We start from the raw sequence: 25738 nt of genomic DNA, 5'->3' as shown, positions 1-25738 counted from the left end.
GTTGGTCAACCCTAAACAAAGTCAACGACACGTATTTTGAGGTATCCGGCACGCGTATCCGCGTGTCGTATCCGTATCCGATACTTCAAAAAAAAAAATGTTAAGGTATCCGTGCTACATAGCTCCTCTGTCAAAAGTTAACTGCTGTACATGACAATGAAATTGTGTTCCAGACGCATCTGTAATCTGTAGACCATGTTGAAACGTGTTACATATTCAGCACATTAAATATGGGTCCCATTGGCACGAGTTCCATATGTAATACTGAAGAATCATACTTCTTTTTTGTATTTGAGGAAGCATGCAAATTAACAGATCATTTGAAGAATCTTCTAAAAGAGGCTAATAGGGAACCTAGTCTCAGAAAAAACAAACGACAAATGGCAGGAACTGAATAAACAACTGATTATAGCTTTAGATCCAGACAAACTCTTTCTTCTCCTGAGGAGCATTGCCTCAAGCATCCCTATCACGGTCAACCCAATCTTTGGACTTTGCCTCTGCATGTTTTTCTTTTCTTTTTTGAAACAGGCTATGCATGTTTCATGCATGGCATGCATGTATGTTCCTAGCTCCGAGCCTGAATACTTAAAACCGTGTTTGAGGGTCAAGGCTTCAATATTGGTCAAACTCCCATTTATCCAGCTTTTCATGAGATTCATCATATTATAATTTGGGGTACTTGTTTATATTTGTTTGTAAAAAGTTTTAGTTGTTCTATGCTGATTCCTTCTCATATTATTTGAATTTTTACAGCATATGTCAGGTATTTAGTTTTTTGCAAATTTATTTTATACAGACCAATACCCTTGTTTTAGTGCTCCTCTTTACCGGTTCTGATCCACTTTCAACTTTTTGTGGATATACTCATATATTGACATTAATTTTCTATACCTTCAAGTTTGTGGAAACCTTGTTTTCGTTCTACTCTTAGTGTTCTTCTTTAAGATATATAAATAGATTGAGACACCAGAATGTTAGCCATGAATGTTGTTAATTAAACGCATTCATATCATAGGGTGGAATTACTTCTTCAGACCTTGCGACAAAAGCTCTAGAAGCAAAACGAGCCAAAATTGTTGGTCAAGCTCTGGCAGGTGTACCCTTATGGCAGCTAGGTCCTGAAAGCAGACATCCAGGCGTTCCATACATTGTTTTCCCAGGTAACGTGGGAAATTAGACATCCCATCATCAGTTCATATTGGACATTGAATTTTATATTGTTATCCTATAATAATTGCATTTTCTAGGAAATGTTGGTGACAGTAAAGCTGTAGCTGAAGTAGTAAGTCGTTGGACGCATCCGGGAAGACTCTCAACTACGGAACTTCTTCATGTAAGATTTATTTAGCTATTGTAGTTCTTATTGGCTTTCATTCAGATGCCGACTAGCTGGTGTGTAATAAAGAATGCAGAAATGGGTGGATATGCTGTTGGAGCCTTTAATGTCTACAATATGGAGGGAGTTGAGGCAGTTGTTGCTGCAGCAGAGGAACAACGAAGTCCTGCTATTTTACAGGTTTGAATTGGCGACAACCTTTATAAGTCAAGATTCCAAATTTTTAAAATTTAAAATTTTGCGGTTTCTATTTACTTTTGCTATATCTCCGTTCATACAATCACTATTTTGCCCAAAAGTTTGTTTGATTTGCTGAACACAGATTCCCAAAGTTTTTTTCTTTAACGATCTTGAAAGATTCTTGTGTTTTTAACTATTATGGACTCAGATTTTTTTTCAAATCCTAATTTTCCATTTACCATGAGCATTGAAGAGTATAAGTACCTTTAGCTACACATGACATGCTTTGAAGTCACCAACCATCTTTTACAGCATGACACTTGCCTCCGTTGATTTCAAAACTTAGAAATATAGTGTGAGATATATTTTAAGTGGTTCAGGCATGATCCATCAGATAATGACCGAAATGCCCAAACTCTTATTAATCTTATTGGTTTGGAATTCAATAGTACCTCTTTATATGGTTTAAAATATCTTCAAATAAATATGAGAGGAAATCTTAACTAACTAGATAAAAATATATATTAGAATCTTAATTATATCAAACCTTGTCCCAAAACATATTATTTGGTAACGTTAATGCTTTCTCTGAAGTTGAATCTGGAATCTGCTCTTACACCGTATTTGATTCAAAACAAAGTTACAAAAGATAAAGGCAGAGATCTCATAATTTACAGACTTCATTTTTGTGTCCACAGAAGCTAGACAAATAGAAATCTATAAGTAGATATTGAAATCAGGGGCTGAGTTTGTAACCGGAACCGGATTTCTTTTTTAGATTACAACTATGAAACCACACTTAAATGTAAATGGTAGAAATATAGCAAATATAGAGCAAACACAAGACATGATTCATGACATTCATGCGATTCATCTGATCATCGGCTATTAATAATAGCGAATTACATTAGCTGGGATGTGGGGGGAAGATTAATACGATTTTTGGCCTATAAATTTATGTATTAAACAAACACAAGTACAACAGCTAGTAGCTGCTCAAATATTTGCAGATAGCTGTCATCTGAGAAGAAGTACAGCAAATTAAAATTCTTGTATGATCGAAATATCTTAGATTCATATTTTATTTTTCAGATCCATCCAAGTGCTTTGAAGCATGGAGGAGCTCCATTGGTTGCTTGTTGTATAGCTGCTGCCGAACAAGCAAGTGTAAGTGTCATTTTTAGTATTTAAAACACAATTCTGTCAAACAACAGTGGATGGAAGATGAAAAATGCGTTGTGTTTTAGGCATTATTGCTCTCCAAAAAAATTTGTAGATTTTTTGACAGGGTCTTCAGACACACATACGCCTCTAAATTAATTTAAATGTAAGAAAATCATGAAGGTTTTTTGTAAGGAAATAGCTAATTAATCAGTTGATTGGAGAGGCCCTTCTACCTCGTAGTTAATCCAATATACTATTGCAGATTATTTCCTTTTCTTCTTTTGTTCTAAAGCTCAGCCCACTATATCACCAGTTATGCAGCTGCAGTCAATTTTTACTTCTTCCAAAGCATCTGAATTAACTATTCATTTCCTAAATCAATAAATTATTCGTGTTTTGGGAACTATAGCTATTTTTCTGTGGATTCTGCAGCCGTATATTTCCAGTTGTGCCATAATATGCTGTAAATATATGTTTCTATAGATCGATTATTGATATCCATCTCTTGTCGAATAAGTATTTTGAGGGTGGGTTATTTATCTGGGATATGTGGAACAACACTTGGAGTTTTATTGATGTTTTTTTTTTATAAGAGACTATATTTTATTAAGAGTTTTATTGATGTTAAGTTTGAATTCTTTGATATTCCATTAGCAAATTGGTGATTTTCAATTTACAGATTCCTATAACAGTTCACTTTGACCATGGAAGTTCCAAGCAAGAATTGCTGGGAGTTCTTGAACTGGTAAAGCTTCCTCTCAACTTCCCTAGCATCATTCCCCACTCCTCTCCCAGTTTGCCAAATTTTTTTATATCCCCATACCATGTGGTCATTAATGTCCTTTTTGTTTTCTGAAAATCCAATAACACCAGGAAATTGACTCGGTTATGGTCGATGGCTCTCACCTTTCCTTCAAGGAAAATACTGCATACACCAAGTATATTTCAGATTTAGCGCACAAAAAAAATTTAATGGTGGAAGCTGAGTTGGGAAGATTGTCAGGAACTGAAGATGATTTGACAATAAAAGATTATGAAGCTAGACTTACTGATGTTGACCAGGTTCTGTCTCTTCCTCGTTCCGTGCTCATTAAAAACAATGATAAGGACGCACGAGCTTCTAACTATAGACTGTGAAATGGTGAAACTGTTGTTCTTGTTATGAATATCAGGCTAAGGAATTCATTGATACGACGGGTATAGATGCTTTGGCTGTTTGCATTGGAAATGTTCATGGAAAATACCCTACAAGTGGCCCAAAACTTAGACTTGATTTGTTAAAGGTTAAGTATATATTTGGACTATTATTTTCTAGTACACTTGCAATATTTATGTTTCTTTTCTGGCTTACATATATGATATAACAACTTATTGTGTGTGTTGAATTTTTTTCTCAAAAACCAAGCCAAAATTCATATGGTAAGCCAACCGTTGCATTTTTTATAAGCCATTGTTTGCCTTTCACTGTTGTGAAGTTCTTTTCACAACTTGATTTTTGAGGAGTGGCCACACGTAATTGAAATCCTTAGTAAAATATCTCTGACTTATGCTTTTACCTTTCGTTATTTTCGTCATTATTTTATCCAAGGATGTAAATAAGATTTTGCTATTTCCCAGGATCTATATGATTTGTGTTCAAAAAAAGGTGTTCACGTTGTTCTTCATGGAGCCTCTGGCTTGCCGAAGGATATAATTGAGGTAATAAAGTTTGATTTAGTGTATAACTGGAGCATCGAGTTATTTTTTCAATTTTTTATGTATGTGAACACTGAACTGTGCCAGTGTGTTGAGAACTGCTTGACTATTGTGAAAATAGGAATGTATAAAGCGGGGTGTAAGGAAATTCAACGTGAATACTGAGGTTCGTAAGGCTTACATGGACTCGTTAACTGACCCCAAGAAGGACCTCATCAACGTCATGGCGGCAGCGAAGGAAGCGATGAAAGTTGTGATTGCCGAGAAAATGCAACTCTTTGGCTCAGCTGGAAAAGCATATTAAATGATGCTGTATGGAGCAAACCGTCTCTCCCCAAGTTGGTTTCTTCATCTTCCTCAGCAGTTTTAGCAATATTTATCACTTTGGGAAGGTTGGCAACAGTTCCTTTAATTAACTTCTAACGATTCTCTGTTGTATTTTATTGTACTCTTGTAATATATCGTCAGGCACAACAAAGGTTGCATCATCCTATGGTTCATGATATTATCATATTAACACGACAAAAAACCTTTGAGACTATATGTTTGGGCTTTCTTCCGCATTGACTGCATCCAAAAGCGTGTTTCTTTTCTCGAGTAAAAAACTTAGAGGCGTATTGTAGTTGTCGACTCTGCTGTTTGGCTGCTTGATTTGTCTGTTTATTTGAAATCGTGAGAAATAACGGTATATCACATAAATTCACAAGTCAACCTAATGCCATAAACACGAGAATTATGTCACTTTACAAAGTACAATCAATGTCAAAAGGCTACGTTTTCAAATAGTTGGGCACAATACATCTATTTACGAACTAACATTGCATAAATCCAAAGGAAACAACAAGAAAGGCGTGGGATGCTTAGCCAACTAATGTTGTGCCAAAGATCCGATAATTCCTACTTCCCCAGGCATCATTTTTGTCAAGATAATAAGATTTCAAGCAACACTCTACCCATGGTGGATTTCTGGAGACATTTTTTGGAGAACGCTCACAGTCATCACCTTCACCAATTCCAAGCAACATGTTTCGTTTCCTTGCCAATATATCGGCAGAGAAGTCATTTCCAAAGAATTTAATCTGCACATTAGAGATGACATGGGAGTAGTTCCAAAGGAAAATACTTAATTGATCAGGTGTGAATCAAGCCATTATTAATGGACATTCTTACCCCATCCTCTGCATAAAGAAAAGCATGGATTCTTGCAGTAGGGTCCTCTAGTGTCAACCTAATCCGATAAACACCACAAGGGGAGCGGAAGTCATCAGCCCTCCATGGGAATATTGCAACCACCCGAACTACACATTTAAATTTATACGTCACCTGCAATAAAGGGACTCGTGATTGGAACCTACAGGGATCCAATATATCTAAGCTATTAAACACATCTGGAAGTGTGACCACTTCTCTAGTTGGTGTTTCATTGATAATAGATTCAAACATATTTTCAAGAAACTAACTTCTCAAAGCAAAGTTGATATCCGCTAGAAATTTTAGAGTTCCTGTCATTGAGTGGATCGAAATGTATCTGTGTTCTCTTCTTTTGGAACTTGGAAGCATGCAAGGTGACAACAGTCAGCAATTGGTCTGGCTTTACACAATTTTGCTAAGGTATGATCAAAGTAAGAACCACTAACCTCTGTATGTGTAAGGACATTCATCAAAGTCACAAAAGGCACATCGGGATGATCGGTCTCTGCATATGCAGGAGATAAAGAGGACAAAATAAACCATGTCATTTTCATTAAAAATCTAAAAGGAGAGGACCCATCTCTAACCAAACAAAACCTGTTATGTGAGAAGGCCAAGGAAAGCTTGTAAAAGGCAGACATGCCCATTTCAATTGAACACGCTCGCTATATGTCCTGAATAATGATTATCATTGACAAGTTATCAGAGATTCAGATGCATATACCACATTAAGAACTTAAATTAATAAACTTTGAGCAAAAATCACCTTAGGCAATCTAATACACGATCATCATCATCAGACAAAATGCGAAGCGCAGAAAGAGGCATTAGTACAGCTTGCCACAATCCTGCAACAACTTCACATTTTATATTGACAAATTTCACCCATCTATGTTTGTGAATGAAATCAATGCTGATCTTGTAGCTTTGATCAATAATCATCCTCATGACAGTTCCGACAGTTGGAAATGTACATAAAATATCTCTAGATAAAGAAGAGGGTTCCAAGTGTAGAGGAAGTGGATTTTCCATCTCATCTTCTAGCCTGCAGTTGCAAATCAATTCCTGTTGGGACAATTGCTCTAAATTTTTATCCAAGAGACCAAGACTGATTTATTAGTAGCTAGGTTGCTTTGGCAACAGATCAAATACAATTAGAAAGATGGTAGAAACAGAATAGCTCTTGATTTCCATTTGATACCACTGGAGAATAGGCAAATTTGGAACGTATAAGATGACTTCAACTAAGCTCGACTAATTCTATTTTTTTTTTTTTTATAGAAAACTAATTTTATTATAATACTTGAGTAGTACAATTTGTACGTGGATGAGCATTCCACGGCAACATTACTACAAGCTTAACCTGAAAATACACCAGAAATACAAAGAGGCACGGTTTTCTTGACCAAATAAATTTGAAATCTCTCACTAAATCTGAAATGCATAAATGGTTGAACTTTTGCAAGGTAGTTGTCCAAGATGCGACTCTAAATTTGATGTTTTCCCATACTCTGTCAACAGATTCCGATTCATCTTCAAAAATTCTTCGATTTCTCTCTAACCAAATGGACCAATATATGGCGTGAATGATCATGTACTAGAACTCGCTGTAATTTTTGTTGAATATGCCCCCTGAATTGAGATAAAAGAGATCTTTAGCATGTCTCGGCATAACCCATTGTATTCCCAGCTCGTTGCAAACTCTAGTCCAGATCCTTGTTGTGAAAGAGCAGTGTAGAAGTATATGATCTTGATTCTCCTCGTGCTCTCGACACAAACAACACCACTGCGGTCTTAGAGCACAATTCTTCCACTTTCTTTGCACTGACTCACACGTAGGCAGCTTCCCCAAGGCCACGATCCACGAGAAAATCTTAATCTTTTGTGGGACGTGTACTTTCCAAATGGTATTAAAGAAATCGAATATTGGAAAAATGGAAATAGGGAAAAAAGAGCAATAAAAAGATCTAACCGAGAACAAACCTGAAGGATCCCCCCGCCAAACTCTAACATCCTCAGTACCCAACTCTAATCTAACACTCTCTAAGACTCGCAACAAATCAGTGAACTCAAGAAATTCAACCTCGCTAAGATTTCTTCTAAATCTGACATCCCAAATGGTAGAAAGACTACCCACACTGTTGACAACATCAATGAAATGAATAATCGGTTTATTGGGAGAAGTACAAATACGAAACAAAGATGGAAATCTTATTTTAAACGAGTTATCTCCCTCCCAGACATCTTCCCAAAAACGAATGATATTCCCCTGTTTTGGCACCCCCCTGATAAGTTGATGAAAAGCCTGGTAAGACCGAGAAATACACTTCCAAGGACTTCTAAATGTTGCCTTCTCCGCCAATCCTAAATCCCAGTTGTTCTCCTGTATCCCATATAAACTCTGAATATTTTTTTTCCACATCGATCCCCTTTCCACTGAACTTCTCCACCACCATTTGCCAAGAAGTGCCTTATTCCTGAGACAAACATTCCCCAATCCCAACCCTCCTTTTTCCTTTGGTTTACAAACCTGTTTCCATCCAACTACATGGCAGTGGTTCTCCCCGTCACCTCCATCCCTCAAAAAATCTCTCATCATTTTTTCCATTTTCCGGGCAACCTTTATTGGCACTTTGAAAAGAGACATGAAATAGGATGGCATCGCACAAAGCACAGCCTTTATCAAAGTGAAACGACCTCCTCTCGATAGAAATGATTTTTTCCAACTTGCTAATTTCTTTGACATTTTCGAGAGCACGGGTTTCCAGAACTCCTTAGTTGGATTACCTCCCAACGGTAGCCCAAGATATTTAATAGGCCAACTTTCTTTTTGCACCCAACACTTGTTGCCAATTCATCTACTTCCTCTTCCGAACAATTCAATCCAAGCACAACACTTTTGTCCAAATTTATTTTCAACTCAGATTTGTTGCCAAACAATTTTATAATGTTCAGTAATGCCAACACATCTTTTTTTGATTTCGCGAAAAACAGAATATCATCTGCAAACTGTAAATGCGTCATTTCAATTTTTTCTTTCCCTACTTCGAGTCCCCTGACTTCATGATTTGCCGTTGCCTTGTCCACCATTCTCCCCAACCCATCGACTACTAAGTTGAATAAGAACGGTGATAACGGATCCCCCTGTCTGAGACCTCTCTCCCCTTTTAGCTTCCCTTGCGGCTTTCCGTTAATAAAGATTGAGAAAGACACATTAGAAACACATCCCCTGATCCACCTTCTCCATCTCTCATCGAATCCCTTTTTTTCCAACACGAAATCTAAAAATCGCCAGTTTACATTGTCATACGCCTTTTCCAAATCAATTTTGAACACCCATCCCTTATTTTTCTTTCGTCGATAATGTTCCACAACTTCATTCGCAATAAGGCAACAATCAAGTATTTGTCTTCCTTTAGTGAAAGCACACTGGTTCTCTGCAATGGTATTACACACAACTCTCTTCAATCTACTTACCAAGACCTTAGCCATGATTTTGTAGAGACTCGTGATCAAACTGATTGGCCTGAAGTCTTTAATATGTCGCGCATCTTTTTTCTTCGGGATAAGACATATATAAGTCTCATTGGTAATTCCATTGACTATCCCATCTTCAAAAAATTCAGCAAACACCTTTAATAAATCCATCCTCACTGTGTCCCAGTTTTTTTGAAAGAAAGCCAATGTGAATCCATCCGGTCCCGGAGCTTTCGAACCGTCACATTCAAACACTGCCTTTTTGATCTCTTCCTCGTCGAACATTCTTTCCAGCTCATCAGCATCTCCCCTCTGTAAAGGGCTCCAGTCCAGCCCATTAAGTCCCGACTCTAAGTCGTCAAAACTCCCCTCTTCCCCTGCCGGTTTGCTAAATAGTTCTATTTGTTTGCTACCAGTACTGACTGCTGCTCATGTGTGACTTTTAACATTTAGAGCTTGAAACATATGTTTGGACTAAAACTGATTTTTTTCAAGCGTTATTCCTTTTTTTTTTAACATTCTTGAGCATAGTTTTAACATAAGCAAGAACATAACCATTACACAAAACTAAAAAGCTAATCTTACACCAGAACATGGACAACAGGCAGTAACTAATGAGCAGAAAGAAATTCTATCTAAACCACATTTCTCAGAATCTGGGTATGCATAGAATTCAATGTCAAAAAGAAACTTTTTTATTTTCCCTTCTTCTAATTGTAGTTTCATGTTTATGAAATTGAACATTGTGCCTATTTTAGCAAGTACACACAAATTTTCTTTATACTAACTAACTAAGCCCACAAACAGGGCCACACCTACGTTAAAATTTATTCACATTCTTTATATATAAATGTTTGTATAGTTGCTTTTAATTCATTGTTTGGTATTAAATTTATATTATGTGAATTGATGCGTGCTCTGTTTCTTAATCTGCTCTGAGAGAAGGTAGTTGAGAATACCTTAAAATACCAAACAACATGTAGTAAAATCGATTATAGTAAAGTGTAAATATCACTCACTTTTTAGATGTCTAACTTAGACAACTAATCATAAATTTAGCCCCTAAAAAATAAATATTAGTGAAAACACCAGGACCTGCATTCATTTCATTGCTTGATAACCATGAGTGCTTCATAGTATAAACAACTTATCCTCAATGTGGCAAACTGTGAACTAGTTATGAATTTCAAAGTCAACTACTCCCAGATTAGAGAAATAGTGCGATGTTGTTTGCTAGTTCCACGTACCGAATAACAAATGTACAAATATATAACAAAGAGTAAATACTTGGTAATGAGAAACCACGGTTCATCTTTTGTTCTGAATTTATATATACTAGTATTGCTGATAAATAAGAACATAACACTAACTTGGTTTCAATACAAGCAGGTGGTGCGTCTGTTCCATCCCAAAGAAAAAGCATCCACTTATCCTTCTTGACTTTGTGGACATGCATAATCTAGCAGAGGAGCAAAAAAACGAAACATGGTATCAGTACTTCTTCCACGAGAAGCAAAGATTTACTAAAAGTTAGCCTTATTAGTGATGCATAAGATAGTAGCTTGTGATACCAAAATACCTTGCAAAGCAGATTGACACGCTCACCTTTCTTGATCTCCCTCAACAACATCAAATCATTCAAGCCTAGCAATCACATTTATATAACATTAAAAACCCAACAAAGGCTATAAGGTTAAGTTAAATTCCAATTTCCAAACGTTTCACAAAGTATAATTTTTGGGGGTTATTAGTACAAGACACACAAAGTCACTTTGATTACTCAATCAGAAAGCAACTCAAACTCATGGGCGACGGCGAGACATGTGTGTTTCACGAGGTGAAGGAAAAAAGACAACATAAAAATAGTAAAACTGTATCATATACTTACAAAACATTGAAAAAGAATAGTAAATGATTCAAACAGTAGAAAGCATCATGTAGAGATAACAGTACCTTCAATTTTATTACGCATCGACCATTTCCTCATCCCCTTGATAAGCCTCCTGTCTTGTTCTCTGAATGAAAATTTTCGTGAAGATTGATAAGGCGCAAATTCTCTCTCACCAAAATCTCTCCCTTCATATAAAGCAAAGGCAGAAAATTTCTTGTTATACATAGCATAAACCTCAGAACCCCGAGTACTTATCTGGACAAAAATAAAACAATCACCAAATAATTTCCAAATGCAACTGAAAAAACAAAATCCAAACTTGCAAAAGATGATTCGACATCCATTTACCGTAACTTGAGAAACCAGGATTATATCACCATTCGACGCCACCCGGGGAATCTTATCGACAGTTTCAGCATAAAACATAATGGAAAGAGTTTTCGGCTGCGTTTCATCAACAATCCTCACTGAGCAACATAAATCTTGAACACGCCCACCAAAACAAAGAAACAAAAAAAGAAACAACTTTTAAACATATTTTCAAATGGGTTGAAATATTTTACCATCGAAAAGGGGAAAAAATGGAGAACTTCGATTTACCAGTGCCTTTAGTACGCTTGGGGAGAGTAGTCTCGATGACAATGCCGATGAGATTGACTCGCTGGTTAATAGAAGACGATGCATCAATAATTTGCATGTACTTGTAATCATCATCATCTCTTCTACGGGGCGGCATTTTCCAGGGAAATGGAAACCCTAGCAGTGGTGGTGGCGACGGAATACACTTCACTGATAGAATCAGCTGAGAGAGAAACAAACTGTCTCGGATAATGTTATTTTAATTTTAAAATTAGTAAAAGATGCAAACGGTTGTATTTGTAATTATTATTTAATATTTAATTCGTAATTATTATTTAATTTGATTAAATATTATTAAATAATTAACACGAAATTATTTTCAATTCAAAATAGTTGTTCGATTAAAAAAAAATTATATAAATATGGAGTGACTTGACGAGTTTTTAATGAGATAAGAAAAATAATTATGAAATTAAATATTTTGATATTCTCTAAAATAGTCAGTATGATGACCACATTTTTTATACGGTAAATTTGTGAAAAATCTATCTGTCAATGTTTGAATTAAAATTCAGTACCTAACCACATTTTTTTAAGAATCATTACCTGACAAAGCTATTATTTTAGTTTAAACTCCCTACAAACCCAAATTTACATTTTTGTCATTTTATTATTTAAATAAATATATTATTCTATCCACAAAAATTACAAGTGTCTTCTTTATCTAAAATATAACTTTAAAAAAAAAATTTTCTCAATTATCATGGAATAAGAGTATATTTTGACATACAAAGTACATATTATGGGGTTTCAGATACTTGATTTCTCTATTTGAATACTCCAAATGTATAAGAAAATACTATATTTTCTAGTAATCACCACAAATTCAGTCTTTGTTGGTCTTTTCACGAAAAATACATTGTGATGACTTATTCATGTCATTTTATTTTTTAAAAAAAAACATTGTTCATCACTCATCATAAATTCGTGAAGATACCAAAATATATAGTTTGAAATTAATATTGAGTGACAATGATGATGACATTCGTGAAGTAAAAATATGATACCTAAATTAATACCTAATTCGAGCTATAAATAGTTGATTTTACCCCATAAATATTGATATCCGATTATTTGGTGATGTCAGATTAAATATTTTTAATTCCATATTTTTAGGTATCACATTTATAATTCATGGAAGTCATTATCAAATAAGTAATACGTCACATTTTTAGGTATCACATTTTTTACTTTACGAATGTAAAAAGAATATAGTTTGAAGTTAATAACTTTTGTTGGTGCCATTACCAAAAGCCACTTGATAATATACCTGGAGTCGAATTAGTTAGTATTATTATTAAATTAAGTATCACATTTTTACTTTACGAATGTCTTTATCAAATACCACTCAATATTAACTTCAAACTATATATTTATATATCCCCAAATAATCGGATATGAGTATTTATGGGGTAAAATCAAATATTTATAATTCAAATTAGGTTTTCCTTGTACTAATTCAGATATCACATTTTTACTTTACGAATGACACCATAGAAAATATTAATTTCAAACTATATTTTTTGGCATCATCAAATAATCAAATTTGAGTTTTTGAAAGGTAAAATCAAGTATTTCTGGACTCGAATTAGTTTTATTTGTATTAATTTAGGTATCACATTTTTACTTCACGATATCATCATCAAATACCACTCAATATTACCTTCAAATTATATATTTTGTCATAAAAAATTAATTGAATTTTAGTATTTAAGGAGTAAAATCAAATATTAGTATACTCGAATTAGATACTATTTGTACAAATTTAGATATCACATTTTAACTTCAAAAATGATACATCAAATGTCACTCCATATTACTTGAAACTATATTTTTTTATATACTCGAATAATCAAAATTGAGTCTTAAAAAGGTAAAATCAAGTATATGTAGAACCGAATTAGGTACTATTGTACTAATTTAGGTTCCACATTTTTAATTCACAAATCTCATCATCAAAGGCCACTCAATATTAACTTCAAACTATCTATTTTCACATCCTCAAATAATCAAATTTGAGTATTTAAAGGGTAAAATTAAGTATTTTTGAACTCGAATTTATGTCTCATTTGTATTAATTTAAGTATAACATTTTTACTTCACGAATGTCATCATCAGTGCCACTCAATATTAACTTCAAACTATATTTTGGCATCCCCAAGTAATTGGAATATTTAGGGAATAAAATCATATATTTGTAGACTCTAATTAGATACTCTTTGTACCAATTTATGTATCACATTTTAACTTCACAAATGACACCATCAAAAATCACTTAATATTACTTAAAACTCAAGTATTTTCTTACACATTTGAAGTATTCAAATAGCTAAATCAAATATTTGTAACCCCAAAAAGGTACTTTATCGGTCAAAATAAGTACTTTTTCTAATTCCATGATGAGAGAGAAATTGTGTTTTTTTCAAAAATTAAATGATGTGAATAAGTCATCTTAACTCATTTTCAATTAAAAGATCAATAATTACTGAATTTATGGTGATCGCTCGAAGATCCAGTATTTTCTTGCACATTTGGAGTCTTCAAAGAGCCAAATCAAGCATCTGGAACTATAAAATAGGTACTTTGTAGGTCAAAATAAATACTTAATCTTATTTCATGATGAGTAATGAACAATGTTTTTTTTAAAAATAAAACGACATGAATAACTCATCATAATACATTTTTCGTGAAAAGACCAATAATTACTGAATTTGTAGTGATCACTCGAAAATATAGTATTTTCTTATACATTTAGAGTATTCAAAGACCGGAATCAAGTATCTGAAACCCTATAATAGTTATTTTGTATTTTAAAATAAGTATTTACTCTTATTCATGATAATTGAGAAACAATATTTTTTTAAAATTATATTTTAGATGGAGAAGACACTTGTCATTTTTGTGGATAGAATAATACATTTATTTAAATAATAAAATGACAAAAATGTAAATTTGGGTTTGTAGGAAGTTAAAACTAAAATAATAGTTTTGTCAGGTACTGATTCTTAAATAAATGTGGTTAGATAAAGAATTTTAATTCAAACATTGACATAAGGATTTTTCACAAATTTACTTTTTTTTATATAATAGTATAGATTTATATATAAAAAAATGTAACCAGTTAATTATATTTGTGTTGATTTTATATAAATTATTTGTTATATTTTCAATATCAAAACTCTGAATCAAATAAGAGCATATTAAAAAAAACAAATTGAAGAAATATAGCTAAATCGGATGCATGGCTATATATTTGTGACAAATGAAAAAGAAATGTAACATATATAATTTGAACTGGAGAAATATATTGTCACAAATAGCTTTAATTCATATTTCGATGTAATAATAAATTGGGTTTAAAACATTTCTACACTAGTATTTTCTAAGTTTCATCTTTTATTCTTTTTTTAGAATATCATGGATGCCATTTTGTGGACATGAATGAAAGAAATAATTATCCTTAATAGTGCCAAAATATTTTTAGCAATTCGTGAAATCCAAACTTGTTTGATTTTTTTTTTAAGGTACAAGAGGATTGAGAGAATCTGACACGCCAATATTTGCCTCCTCTCTTGTCAAAACTGGTTTTTTCAGTATTTGGAATGGGGTAAAATTTTGATCAGTTCTAGGACAAATCTTCTTTCAAGATAATCTTGCCCCCAAATATACCAAAGACACATTAGTAGTATTATCATTCATTCAACACATGAAATTTGTGTTGAGTTATTACTTTTTATGATCACTTATCCATACATTATGATTGAATGAGTGACCATAATATATCCACTCGACACATATGTCATGTGCAAAACGGATAAGGGCACTATTTACGTAAGTATATGGATGTAAACGATCTAAACCAAGTCAAAAAATATCGGTTTGAGCTATATTCATTTAAGATTTATAGAGGCTCGAGCTCGGCTCGAGTTCAATTCGAGCTTTTATTATCAGGCTCGAGCTCAATTTGTCTTGAAATTACTAAGATCGCGAAAAGCTCGAACTCGACTCGTTTATCATGTTAATCAAGCCGGGTTCGAGCTTGGTTCATTAATAGCTCGTTTATCTGTTTAACAAGCTTGGCTTGAGCTCGGCTCATTTTCAAGTTCGTAAAACACACAATTGAGCTCGAGTTTAAACTTGATTCGGACTTGTTAAAAATTACATATAATTATAAAATAACTTTAAATCAGACAAAAAAGTGTAATTCATTCATAAATAATCAAATCGATAAACATAACAACTAAAAAACATAAACGACCCGAGATCGAGCTCCACCGTACGAGCCATCAAAACAAGCCGAGCTCGAGCTCACGAGCCTATTGACGAATATGTTTACGAGCTCATGAGCAGAATATAATTAGGTTCGAGCTTTGTTTGATTAAATTGTTGAGTTCGAATTTCGAGCTCGAGTTTAGCTTGATATGATTAACAAATGAACTCAAAACGAGTTTTTTATCGAGATGAGCTCCGAACAGCTCGCCAACGATTTAGTTTGTTTACATCCAAGGTTGTTTGATATCAAGATCCAAACTTGATCTTATTTTTACATATTCCTTCCCCGACTCAAAAATAAAAATTCACTAATCAAAACAGTAGTAATAAATAATTTTTTAAAAATTAAAAAAATCGATGTACAAAATATATAATTGGTCATTTCTTCGTATTTCTAGCAAAAATTGACCTTTTAAATTATATTTATGTGAAAATATTTAAACATTGTCATGTTTTTACTATTTAGTACCATTTGTGTTTATATTTCTTTTTCAGATTTATATACTCTACGCTTAAGAATATATAGTTTTCAAATATAATATTAAATATTTACGTAAATAAATTTATTTTCATTTTATGTATTATAAATATATACAATTATATTACTTTTCAGGAAAAAAAATCATTCGGGACTTCAATTTTTTCCTTTTCAGATGCATAAATTATATTAAATATATGAAGAAAATTTTTTTTAAAAAAAACTTGAACCGAATTTTCATGTTTTCGGATTTCCCATGTGATTTATGGCAAAAACTTGTGTGAGACGGTCTCACGGGTCATATTTGTGAGACGGATCTCTTATTTGGGTCATCCATGAAAAAGTATTATTTTTTATGCTAAGAGTATTACTTTTTATATTGAATATGGGTAGGGTTAACCCGTCTCACAGATTAAGATCCGTGAGACGGTCTCACATGAGACCCACTCGTGATTTATTGAAAGGTGTCTTACAAATTGGTTTACCAAGTCAATTTAGTCATAAAATCAAGTACTATTGGATAATGGGATGTTGAGATGAATTGGGCTGGGCCAAAGTTGGTCCAATACAGTGTGTGGATGTGTAAAAAATTGGATTTAGATTTGGAATTGGATTTCAGGGAATTAGAATTCTATTTTGGTGTTTGGCTAAGATTTAAAATGAAAGTTGGGATTTGATTTGAATAATATTTCTAATATTAAAAAAATTTGTATTGATTATTTTTAAAATTATTTTTTTATTAATAATATCTATTCTATTTTATTAAAGTTGAGGACATGATAGTAACCACTTAAGGAGTACACCAACTTTTTCTTCCAACTTTACCCTTATATGATACTAATATTACACTTTTGTATTTTATTTTTTGTTTTTTTATTAAATTTCAACACATNTAAAAAGAATGAGTTTTTTTAAGAGAAAAAAAATAATTTATAGATTTTTTTTTAAATATAAAAAAATTATTTGATTTTCTCACACACACACACACATATATATATATTAAATATTTTTTTTAAAGAAATGAAAAATATAAAGTTTACAAGATGAAATTAAAAATAAATTTACCAAATTTGATAAATTGAGATTTTAGTATTAAAAAGAATGAGTTTTTTAAAGAGAAAAAATAATTTGGTAAATTTATTCATTTTTTATATTACTTATAATGTTTTGTTGCGATTTTATCTCGTTTATTTCCTTGATATCTCAACATATCTCCCAGTTCTGGTTTTCATTTTTCAAAATTTCTTATGTTTTTTTATCACACAGAATTGGGTTTTTTTCGATATATGTCACCTATGATCGAACCCATCTCTTGGAATAAGTTTATACCACACAAGACGGGTGACATTTCTTGTGTTTTCACGTATGCATAAAGCTTGAATATCGACTACTCGCCCCTTTTGATAATGAAATTGTAACGTCTACCGTTTAAAAGTGAGGAAATAATTTTTTTTAAAGCTCGCAATTACAAAATAACATTTAAAATAATCGTATTTATTTGTCAACAAGAATAACGCAGTTTAAAAATAACTAACGTCATCTAAAATCAACGTAAACGTAAACGTGTAAAAATCATAATATCATCAACATATAAAAATGTGCAACTCCTCTCAAAATACGTGAATCAATATGCGGAAGAATAATGGTCCTCGGGTCGTGTCCTCACATCCCGCCTGCCTACTCAGTCTTCGGCACCTCCGGTCCTCTGATCAAAATGCTCACATGCATGTGATGCATCACACACGTCTAGTGAGTTTAAAGACTCAACACACATGTACCAGTAATAACAAGTACATATACGTAGCACACAACATTGAAAAATAGCATAATCAACATACATTTCATGAGCTTAAAAACATGAACATAAGCGTGTCGTGTAAAATTGTAACGTGTCAAAACATGTCTTATCATGTTATCATATCGTATGCGCAACTGTGACCTGTAAAAACATGGTAATAGCATGTATCATTGTATCAACATACACGTGTCAAAATCTTAATTTGAATTTCGTTCATTAGCTGTGACTTTCGTATCATCATGTCAGTCGATGGATCCATCTGTGTGTAACCACGGTACCGAGCAGCGGGGGACATCAGCGACACTCTCACCCGTCAACTGAGCCCGGGCCTATCATATCATCATATCATATAAATGGAAATACGATCGTCGGGCTCTCTTTGGGGCCTTCTCCCGTAAACGGGCTCTCTTTGGGGCATTTTCCCTCACGATATCTCCAATCATATCATCGTGTCATCGTGTTAGTCACAACTAAATTACTTCTTTCAAAACGTATCATCATAGTCATCACTTAATAAAAAAAACATGCATATACATAATTTTTCTTTTAAACCATGCATGCACAGTATTTATCATACTTGCAAAAAAAATCGTAAACATTATATATAAACATTTAAAATATCATAAATTTGTGTTCAGGGCGCTGCCATGACCAAAATCTCACCCCGGGTGCACCCTTGGAACCCAAAAATTTTTGTTTCACTACTGGACCTCTAAAATTGACATGAAGCTTACCAAACTCCTTAAAATGTCCCAAAACATACTTATAAGCATTTCTAGTCGTAAAATCGAGCCAAAATCAGAACTTAACCGATTCGTTTTAAAACTTAGACCGGGGTCCTGGTTTTAACCCAGATCGAACCGAATCTTACCCAAATTTTTCTCAACTTAATAACACACTTTAAAATCATCCTAAAACCCTAGAACCTCAAGACCCGAGCCCTAAAATTTTCGAACCATCCTAGACAGGCTGTTGCATTGCACCCGATTGTGTTTCTCTCTCTCTTTTTTTTTTGCACACTTAAGGACCAATCCCATCCCTCCACTCACGCCTAAGAAACATACCCACAAACCAGCCCACCCAAGATCACGTCCAAATCTTTCTGGACCTCCTTGCATCACTGATTCAACATCATGCATGTCCCAACACACACACACCGCCTAAACGCCATCACCACCCCGAAACCTACTCTCTCTCCCGATCGAGTTCCACGCCACGCCCAGTGGAGTCCGAACGATCCCAAACCATGTTTCAGCCCCATCAGGGCCTGTCCAAGTTTAAGGAGGGTCCTCGCACCACTTGTTCATTCGTGTCTCCCGATTCTGCCACTCAAACCCTCGGCCACCCAAGGTGGCTCTAAGATCGACGCTAACACCCGAGCTCCCCTCGATCTAGCCCCTGGACAGCAAGATCCTCTCCCATGACACACCAGGACAATACAGCACATCCATCCCCTCCTTTGCACAAATCGTACGCAAACGTAATTTACAATGAAGAACGCATCCCATGATAAAAAAAACGAATGAAACTACAAGCTGCACGTTGGATCGAACTTACTTCATGCATCATACACACATCCGATGTATGTATATATATTATGTGAATGATGCAGCAAAGGAGATACAAAGCATGCCTGAAACGATGCACAACACGAGGGACTCGAGGTGGAAGCCGGAGGGAGTTTCTTTGCAAGAACTAGCCACAACCGTGCCTTCAGCTGGTGTTATTTTTCTAAAACCGAGGGCACTGAAATCTGAAATGGAAAAGGAACGTATATCGGCTGTGGGGGGTTACGGGAGTTTAAGGGTTTATTTTATAATAATTAGATAGTTAATCAAATAATTAATGGGCCCTGATATGATAATTAAGGGTTTGAAAAGGGTTTTAAGCCCAACAAGCTTAAAAATAGGCCCATTAAATCCAAACGCACTCCCGAAAAATATTTCGTGTTGGAAAGATTTTGAAAATATAAGCCAAAACCTCAAAACGTCCCCTGATTCGACAAAATTTGTGTACCGTTAAAAATAAAACCATGCGGCTAAAAATACCCAAAATTCCTATTTTTTTAAAAAGACACTAAAAACGCTTTAAATTAATTTATAAAAATAACTCGTGTAATAAAAATAATTTCCTGAAAATTTTCCGGTCTCCGACCCTCGTTCGAACGTGAAATGCACCTAGAAACCTTAATGCGTGAACTTTTAAAATTTCATGAATTAAATCCTATCATGCATGAATTATGCATAAAATGCATAAAAATAATTAAACACAAATTAATGAGATAAAATGCATTTAATGCTTTAAAACAATTAAATAAAATATCAAAGAAATTTAATAACTTGCATGCATGTGGTTCACGTGGATCTTCAGATTTTCGAGACGTTACAGAAATCAACATTTGTTCATGCGTGAGTGAATATTTTATTCCAATTGCATGACATTAAGTTGGGTTAAGCGTACATTAATCAAAGTATGAGAGTAGTACTGAGACGAATGACTTCTTGGAAAGTTCTCGTCCGTCAAGTTATTGACGTCACACCGCTTGATCTGGTCAGATAGGTAAAAGAGTGACGTCAGATCTTAACGAGTAATATTGTCTCTACTGGGGATGGAGATGACGGTAGTGAAATGGTAAGACTGATCTCTAAATGATATGGGACATCACCAGAAGATAGAAACGCATCTCTCCGGACTCATGGTCTAACTGTCCGACCCATTAGCACCCAAATAAGTGCACTCTATACTGTCACAAGTATAATGAAATAAAGTTGCACTGTGGTTAATATTATAGGTTTTGGTCTAGTAGTAAATGTTCGATTCTAACATATTATGTCAAAAATTATAATTAATTGTGGATAAAATGGAGTCTTTCGAATTTTATTGTAGAAATGATGGGCATATATGTGTGTGAGTGCAGGATTATTCATGGCATTACAACCTCGGATCATAGCATGTGGATGTTGGATCACGGTTTTCTCATGCCCAAATGCAGCGAAAGTTTTAAAATAATTATTTTATTTTGACAATCAAAATATTTATTTGAGCACTCGTATGGTTTTAATATGAATATAAACATTCATAGGGAGTTAGAAAATTTTTTACCTATAGTGAAATTTTCACTTGGCTCCAACTACTCCGGTATAAGCGGACGTAGCTCTTATTATATATCCCTAGGAACTTTCTTCAAATCTCCTAATCCGGTCCATGACTTGAATATTTGTTTCTCTTCCAACTTGCACTAGAAAGTTAGAAGATATTTTTCGTAGAGATAGAACACAAAAAAACCGACGCAACTCTCAAACTTGGGGTGGCTAAATTTTTCTTGTTTTGAAAAGAGATTTTTTTTTCCAAGAGAACTTGGGAAAGCCGAAAGTTTCTTGCCCAAGGAATAATAAAAATAAGAGCAGCATCTCTTTTTCTTTTTAAAAACTCTCGGATGCCTTTTTCAAAATTAAGAAACAAAATCCTTATCTTAATTTCTAATCCTTAATTTACTTAATTAATCAAATTAATTAAGTTAATTAAAGATTCTAAATTCATGCCATATCAAAGACAATCTCGATTTTTATGCATATTTCTTTTCAAGAATATCATGCATTAATTTTATTTGCTTTGTGTGCAAGTTTTTAAATTATGGTATCATGAATATTTTCATATTACATAAATCAATATCATATTTTATAAAAATTTAATGGACTATATTTTAACTCAATTAAAATATAATTTGATTGTTAAAATCCATTTGAACTTTAATAAATTTGCATGATGGGCTTATACTCTTACAAGCCCATGATCCATGCTCTCATTATATTAATCTCATCATAATCCCGATCGACGATCAAATATCATCGATGTGACAATTTCAACTTTTTTGTTATTATGATGCACACTTTAATTTTGAGATCGCCGATGTCTAAATAAGACAGGTGCACTCCCTTTGACTGTTTTACAAGTCATGCTCTCAAAAAAATTTCTATAAGCTTTTATAAACTTTATTTATAAGCTTATCGATTGATCATACCAAACTTATTTCTTATAAATTCAACTCATTGAATTTATTATCTCAACGAGAACAAGTAAACCAGTGCTTGTGTGACCCTCAATGGTTCAGGGATACAGCTAGCCGTGGGTTCACAACTCTTTGTGATTCATGACATAATCTTTTATTCGGACTTACCCTAATTTTCCTCATTCTATGTATCAACAATTGATCATGAGAATGTCAGAAATCATATTTCTGATTAAAACAATCGAACCATGGTAAGAGCGTCTAGTAACATCGCCCCATGATTCCCTAGATATCACAGATAGTGCCTGCAAGAACCAGTCGATTATGATTAACGTACAGTACGGTCCCTTCATCTCATATATCCCGATCGAATCTGCAACCATTGGTTCATCGAGGGTTGCATAATAATTCGAAAACTATGTGGTACATATAAATAGTGGCATCGCATGTACTACTGAGAACTCTTTCCCCAACGTACATCTCATACCTTGGCCAGAGATTCCACACACTATTATTTTATTAGATCACATAGGATATCCACACCCGTAGGTGAGCGGTGAATCCCCGACTACAATGCACTGGCTCCTATATGTGTCGCAACTGTACCCAATCTCGCCACCTGATAACTCTCCTGGAGCCGGTAAACGAGTCAAAGCACAGCCCTAACATATAGAGCCTCAGTGTTGTCCCGGGTCGTAAGGACTGATGGTGTACAATCATAACCACTGACTTATCCTCTCGATGAATGATAACCACTAGGAAAGTCCGAGGGAGGGTTGTTCGGTATAATCAGCATATGACTACCCATCTGCATGTTTGGACATCTCTATGCCCTTATCAAGAAACGCGGTACACAACATCGCAGATGCTAGTCTCGATCTCAAGCGACCATTATCCATGTTTTAGGTGGCTGAATCGACTAGGAACGAATTTAGATTATACAGTGTTTACAAATGAGTTTTAACATCGAATGACGATTCATTTGTATTAAAGTATAATCAATGTCTTTATCTATGTTGTTCACATTGGTATACAGATAAAGAAATAACAAACCATGAAAAGTTAAATTATATTAAAATAAAGATTGTTTATTACAGTTGAGTCAATAAATTCTCTAGCCAACTGTTGGCTTGCAGGGCATCTACTCTAACAGTGGGAACTCGGTTGCAGCATTTTCAATGGCTGTGAGATTCTTTACACGACCAGCTGTTATGGCTGCTGCTTCCATTGCTGTTGGCCTTCGCGGTGTTCTCTTGCGGGTTTTCATTGTCAGGTTTTGTTTTCCCCTCGGAATGACGTACACACACATCTTTTATATACACTTGTGTGGGTAAAAACGTTTTTATATTTTAAAAAGTTTTAAAAGTTCTAAAAACATTAAAAAAAACATCAAATATTATTTATTTTTAAAAAACATTCTCTTAAATTTTACCAAAATATTGTACAAACACGTACTACAAGTTTTTTTACTTACAAAACACTGAAAATATTTGTTCAAACAATACATTAATATTTCATGTCTGTCTTTTTTATTAAATAACTTCATCATAGTATCTTTTTGAAAATACATATATCCTTGCGAATCAACATAATTCGTTAGTACGTAGATCCAAATTAGAACTCTAAATCTGATTTTTTTCTCTCCTCGTTTTGAGTTTTCTTAACTATCTCTAAATTTTGTACGATATCCATGTTGATTTTTTTATCGTCTCTCAATGGAAAGGCTCATAGAAAATTTGACGCTATCAAAAGATGAGAATGAGGAAATTATCATTGAAACCAATTCGAGCTCTCAGGGAGGTTCAGAATTGGAATTATGTTTGATTGGACGACTCTTTACTGATCGATCTGTCAATTTTAATGCTATGAAAAATAGACTGGCTACCATATGGCGACCAGGTAATGGTATATGCATGAAGGAGTTAGAAGGAAACTTATACCTATTTCAATTTTTTCATGTTATCGATTTGAAGCGCATTATGGATGGCGGCCCATGGTCATTTGATAACCACATTCTTGTTCTTCATAAATCGGAATTGGGGGAGACACCATCTATGCTTTCCCTTCACAATGTGGATTTCTGGATTAAAGTGTATGATCTGCTGATAGATTTTATGTCAGAACATATTGGTAAATTACTTGGTAATTTTATTGGAAAGTTTGTTGCATATGATGATAGTAATAATTCTTCTATATGGCGTACTTTCATGAGAATTCGAGTTACAGTTGATGTAAGGGAGCCATTGAAACGTTTTAAGAAGATTATGAAACAAGGAGAACATTGGGTGATTGTTAATTTTAAGTATGAATGATTGACACAATTCTGCTTCATTTGTGGTTTACTTGGCCATATGGATCGCTTCTGTGACAAGCTTTTCACCATCCCCGACGCTGATATAAAAAAGATTGGGGAACGTGGCTTCGTGCACCAACAAGAAAAAACACAAATACAGATGGGAGTCAATGGCTTCGGGATGATGTTTACGCCGCAGAACCAAATAATAATATTGCTGGTTTAGGTCAGTGCCATGGGAACCGATGAAGTTTGAATGATACTGTAAATTTGGAAACAAATCTTCTTGATGCGTCGAATGCACAAAGATTGGAGAGTTTGAACTTTAATCATCAAACAATCAGGGTAGATAACAAGGAGGATTTCCAGGAAAATCCTAAAGGAGGTTCAAACCAAAGTATAATGTATGACTCGGAAGAGTGTGTTATGGAAATAAAGCAATATGGAAATGGGTATTGATATGCAAAAAGTGAGGCCCAACAGAGTATGGAGACTGATGATAGCAACCCAAAAAACTTCTTATTGGCAGGCTCTGGATCCCAGGCTTGCCAAAACCCATGATCATGTTAAGTTGGAACTGCCGAGGATTGGGCAACTCTAGGGCAGTTCTTGTGTTACAGTTAATAAGAACTCACAATCTAGCTATCATTTTCCTTTTTCAAACTCTTGTTCATGCCCGAAAGCTAGAGGATATATGTATAAAGATTGGTTATGAGGGATGTTTTGCTGTAAATCGAGATGGAAGAAGTGGGGGAATTGGTGTTTTCTGGCGATATTCTTCTATATGTTCACTGATGTCATTCTCGAATAATCATGTGGACTTGGAATTACTAGATAATGTTATAGGTAGATGGCGTTTGACTGGATTTTGTGGGTTTTCAGAAAGACGCCAAAAAAGAGATTCTTGGAATTTTCTTAGGACTAGTTGTGACGTACCGTATTTTTTACTACTTAAAATTTGCAGAAGAATTTAAAATTTTCTTGCTTACATAATGAACTTTCAAAATTTGGTAAAATAAACTGTACGTCTCAACATAATGTCTGCCAAACGTATTTGCTTGAACCACAAAAATCGTAACATAAAAACCAAAGTATTTTCAACATTTCAAATATCCTTAAAACTTCAAAACATGGCGGTCCTCGGGTTTAGCCTTTCGCTCAGTCCAAGCCAACTCCTTTGTCCCCACCCCTAGCCTCCTCAACATACTCCTCACCTGCATCGATCAAGTCTAGTGAGTCTAAAGACTCAACACTTATAAACTGGAAGTAACGAGTAATACGTAGTAAAACCACACGCAACTTCAAAATAGAG

The 25738-nt window shown here is 34.2% G+C and overlaps 2 protein-coding genes across 2 annotated transcripts in view; one reads left to right on the top strand and one right to left on the bottom strand.

The window, feature by feature from the left end:
- The window catches only part of LOC140976477 (uncharacterized), a 40532-nt gene extending 35583 nt beyond the window's left edge, over positions 1 to 4949 (top strand). The window contains exons 34-42 of the mRNA XM_073440658.1: positions 1019 to 1163; positions 1251 to 1336; positions 1409 to 1519; positions 2612 to 2686; positions 3363 to 3428; positions 3557 to 3745; positions 3856 to 3966; positions 4301 to 4381; positions 4500 to 4949. Coding sequence (XP_073296759.1) covers positions 1019 to 1163; positions 1251 to 1336; positions 1409 to 1519; positions 2612 to 2686; positions 3363 to 3428; positions 3557 to 3745; positions 3856 to 3966; positions 4301 to 4381; positions 4500 to 4682 — 1047 coding nt within the window. The 3' untranslated portion in view covers positions 4683 to 4949. The remainder of the gene's footprint in view (positions 1 to 1018; positions 1164 to 1250; positions 1337 to 1408; positions 1520 to 2611; positions 2687 to 3362; positions 3429 to 3556; positions 3746 to 3855; positions 3967 to 4300; positions 4382 to 4499) is intronic.
- Positions 4950 to 5051: 102 nt separating this feature from the next.
- Positions 5052 to 11756, bottom strand: LOC140976478 (protection of telomeres protein 1b). Its single transcript, XM_073440659.1, has 10 exons — positions 11538 to 11756; positions 11286 to 11419; positions 11000 to 11192; positions 10626 to 10690; positions 10417 to 10505; positions 6336 to 6614; positions 6167 to 6243; positions 6016 to 6074; positions 5549 to 5701; positions 5052 to 5457 (listed from the first exon to the last, which is right to left on the bottom strand). Exons 1-10 carry the CDS (start codon positions 11671 to 11673, stop codon positions 5239 to 5241), a joined length of 1404 nt encoding a protein of 467 aa, XP_073296760.1. The 5' UTR covers positions 11674 to 11756; the 3' UTR covers positions 5052 to 5238.
- Between the last annotated feature and the right edge of the window lie 13982 nt (positions 11757 to 25738).

The sequence above is a fragment of the Primulina huaijiensis genome, chromosome 5, assembly GCF_012295235.1.
Source record: "Primulina huaijiensis isolate GDHJ02 chromosome 5, ASM1229523v2, whole genome shotgun sequence".
Taxonomy (NCBI): domain Eukaryota; kingdom Viridiplantae; phylum Streptophyta; class Magnoliopsida; order Lamiales; family Gesneriaceae; genus Primulina; species Primulina huaijiensis.
The sequence above is the reverse complement of the archived record's forward strand: the minus strand, read 5'-3'. Positions and strand labels throughout refer to the sequence as shown.

Coding starts and splice junctions, on each gene's coding strand:
- LOC140976478 (XM_073440659.1), bottom strand. CDS start 11,673: ATGCCGCCCCGTAGAAGAGATGATGATGATTACAAGTACATGCAAATT. Junction 6,615..10,416: donor CCTGCTTGTATTGAAACCAA/GTTAGTGTTATG, acceptor TTGCAACTGCAG/GCTAGAAGATGAGATGGAAA. Junction 6,244..6,335: donor CGTGTATTAGATTGCCTAAG/GTGATTTTTGCT, acceptor ATCATTATTCAG/GACATATAGCGAGCGTGTTC.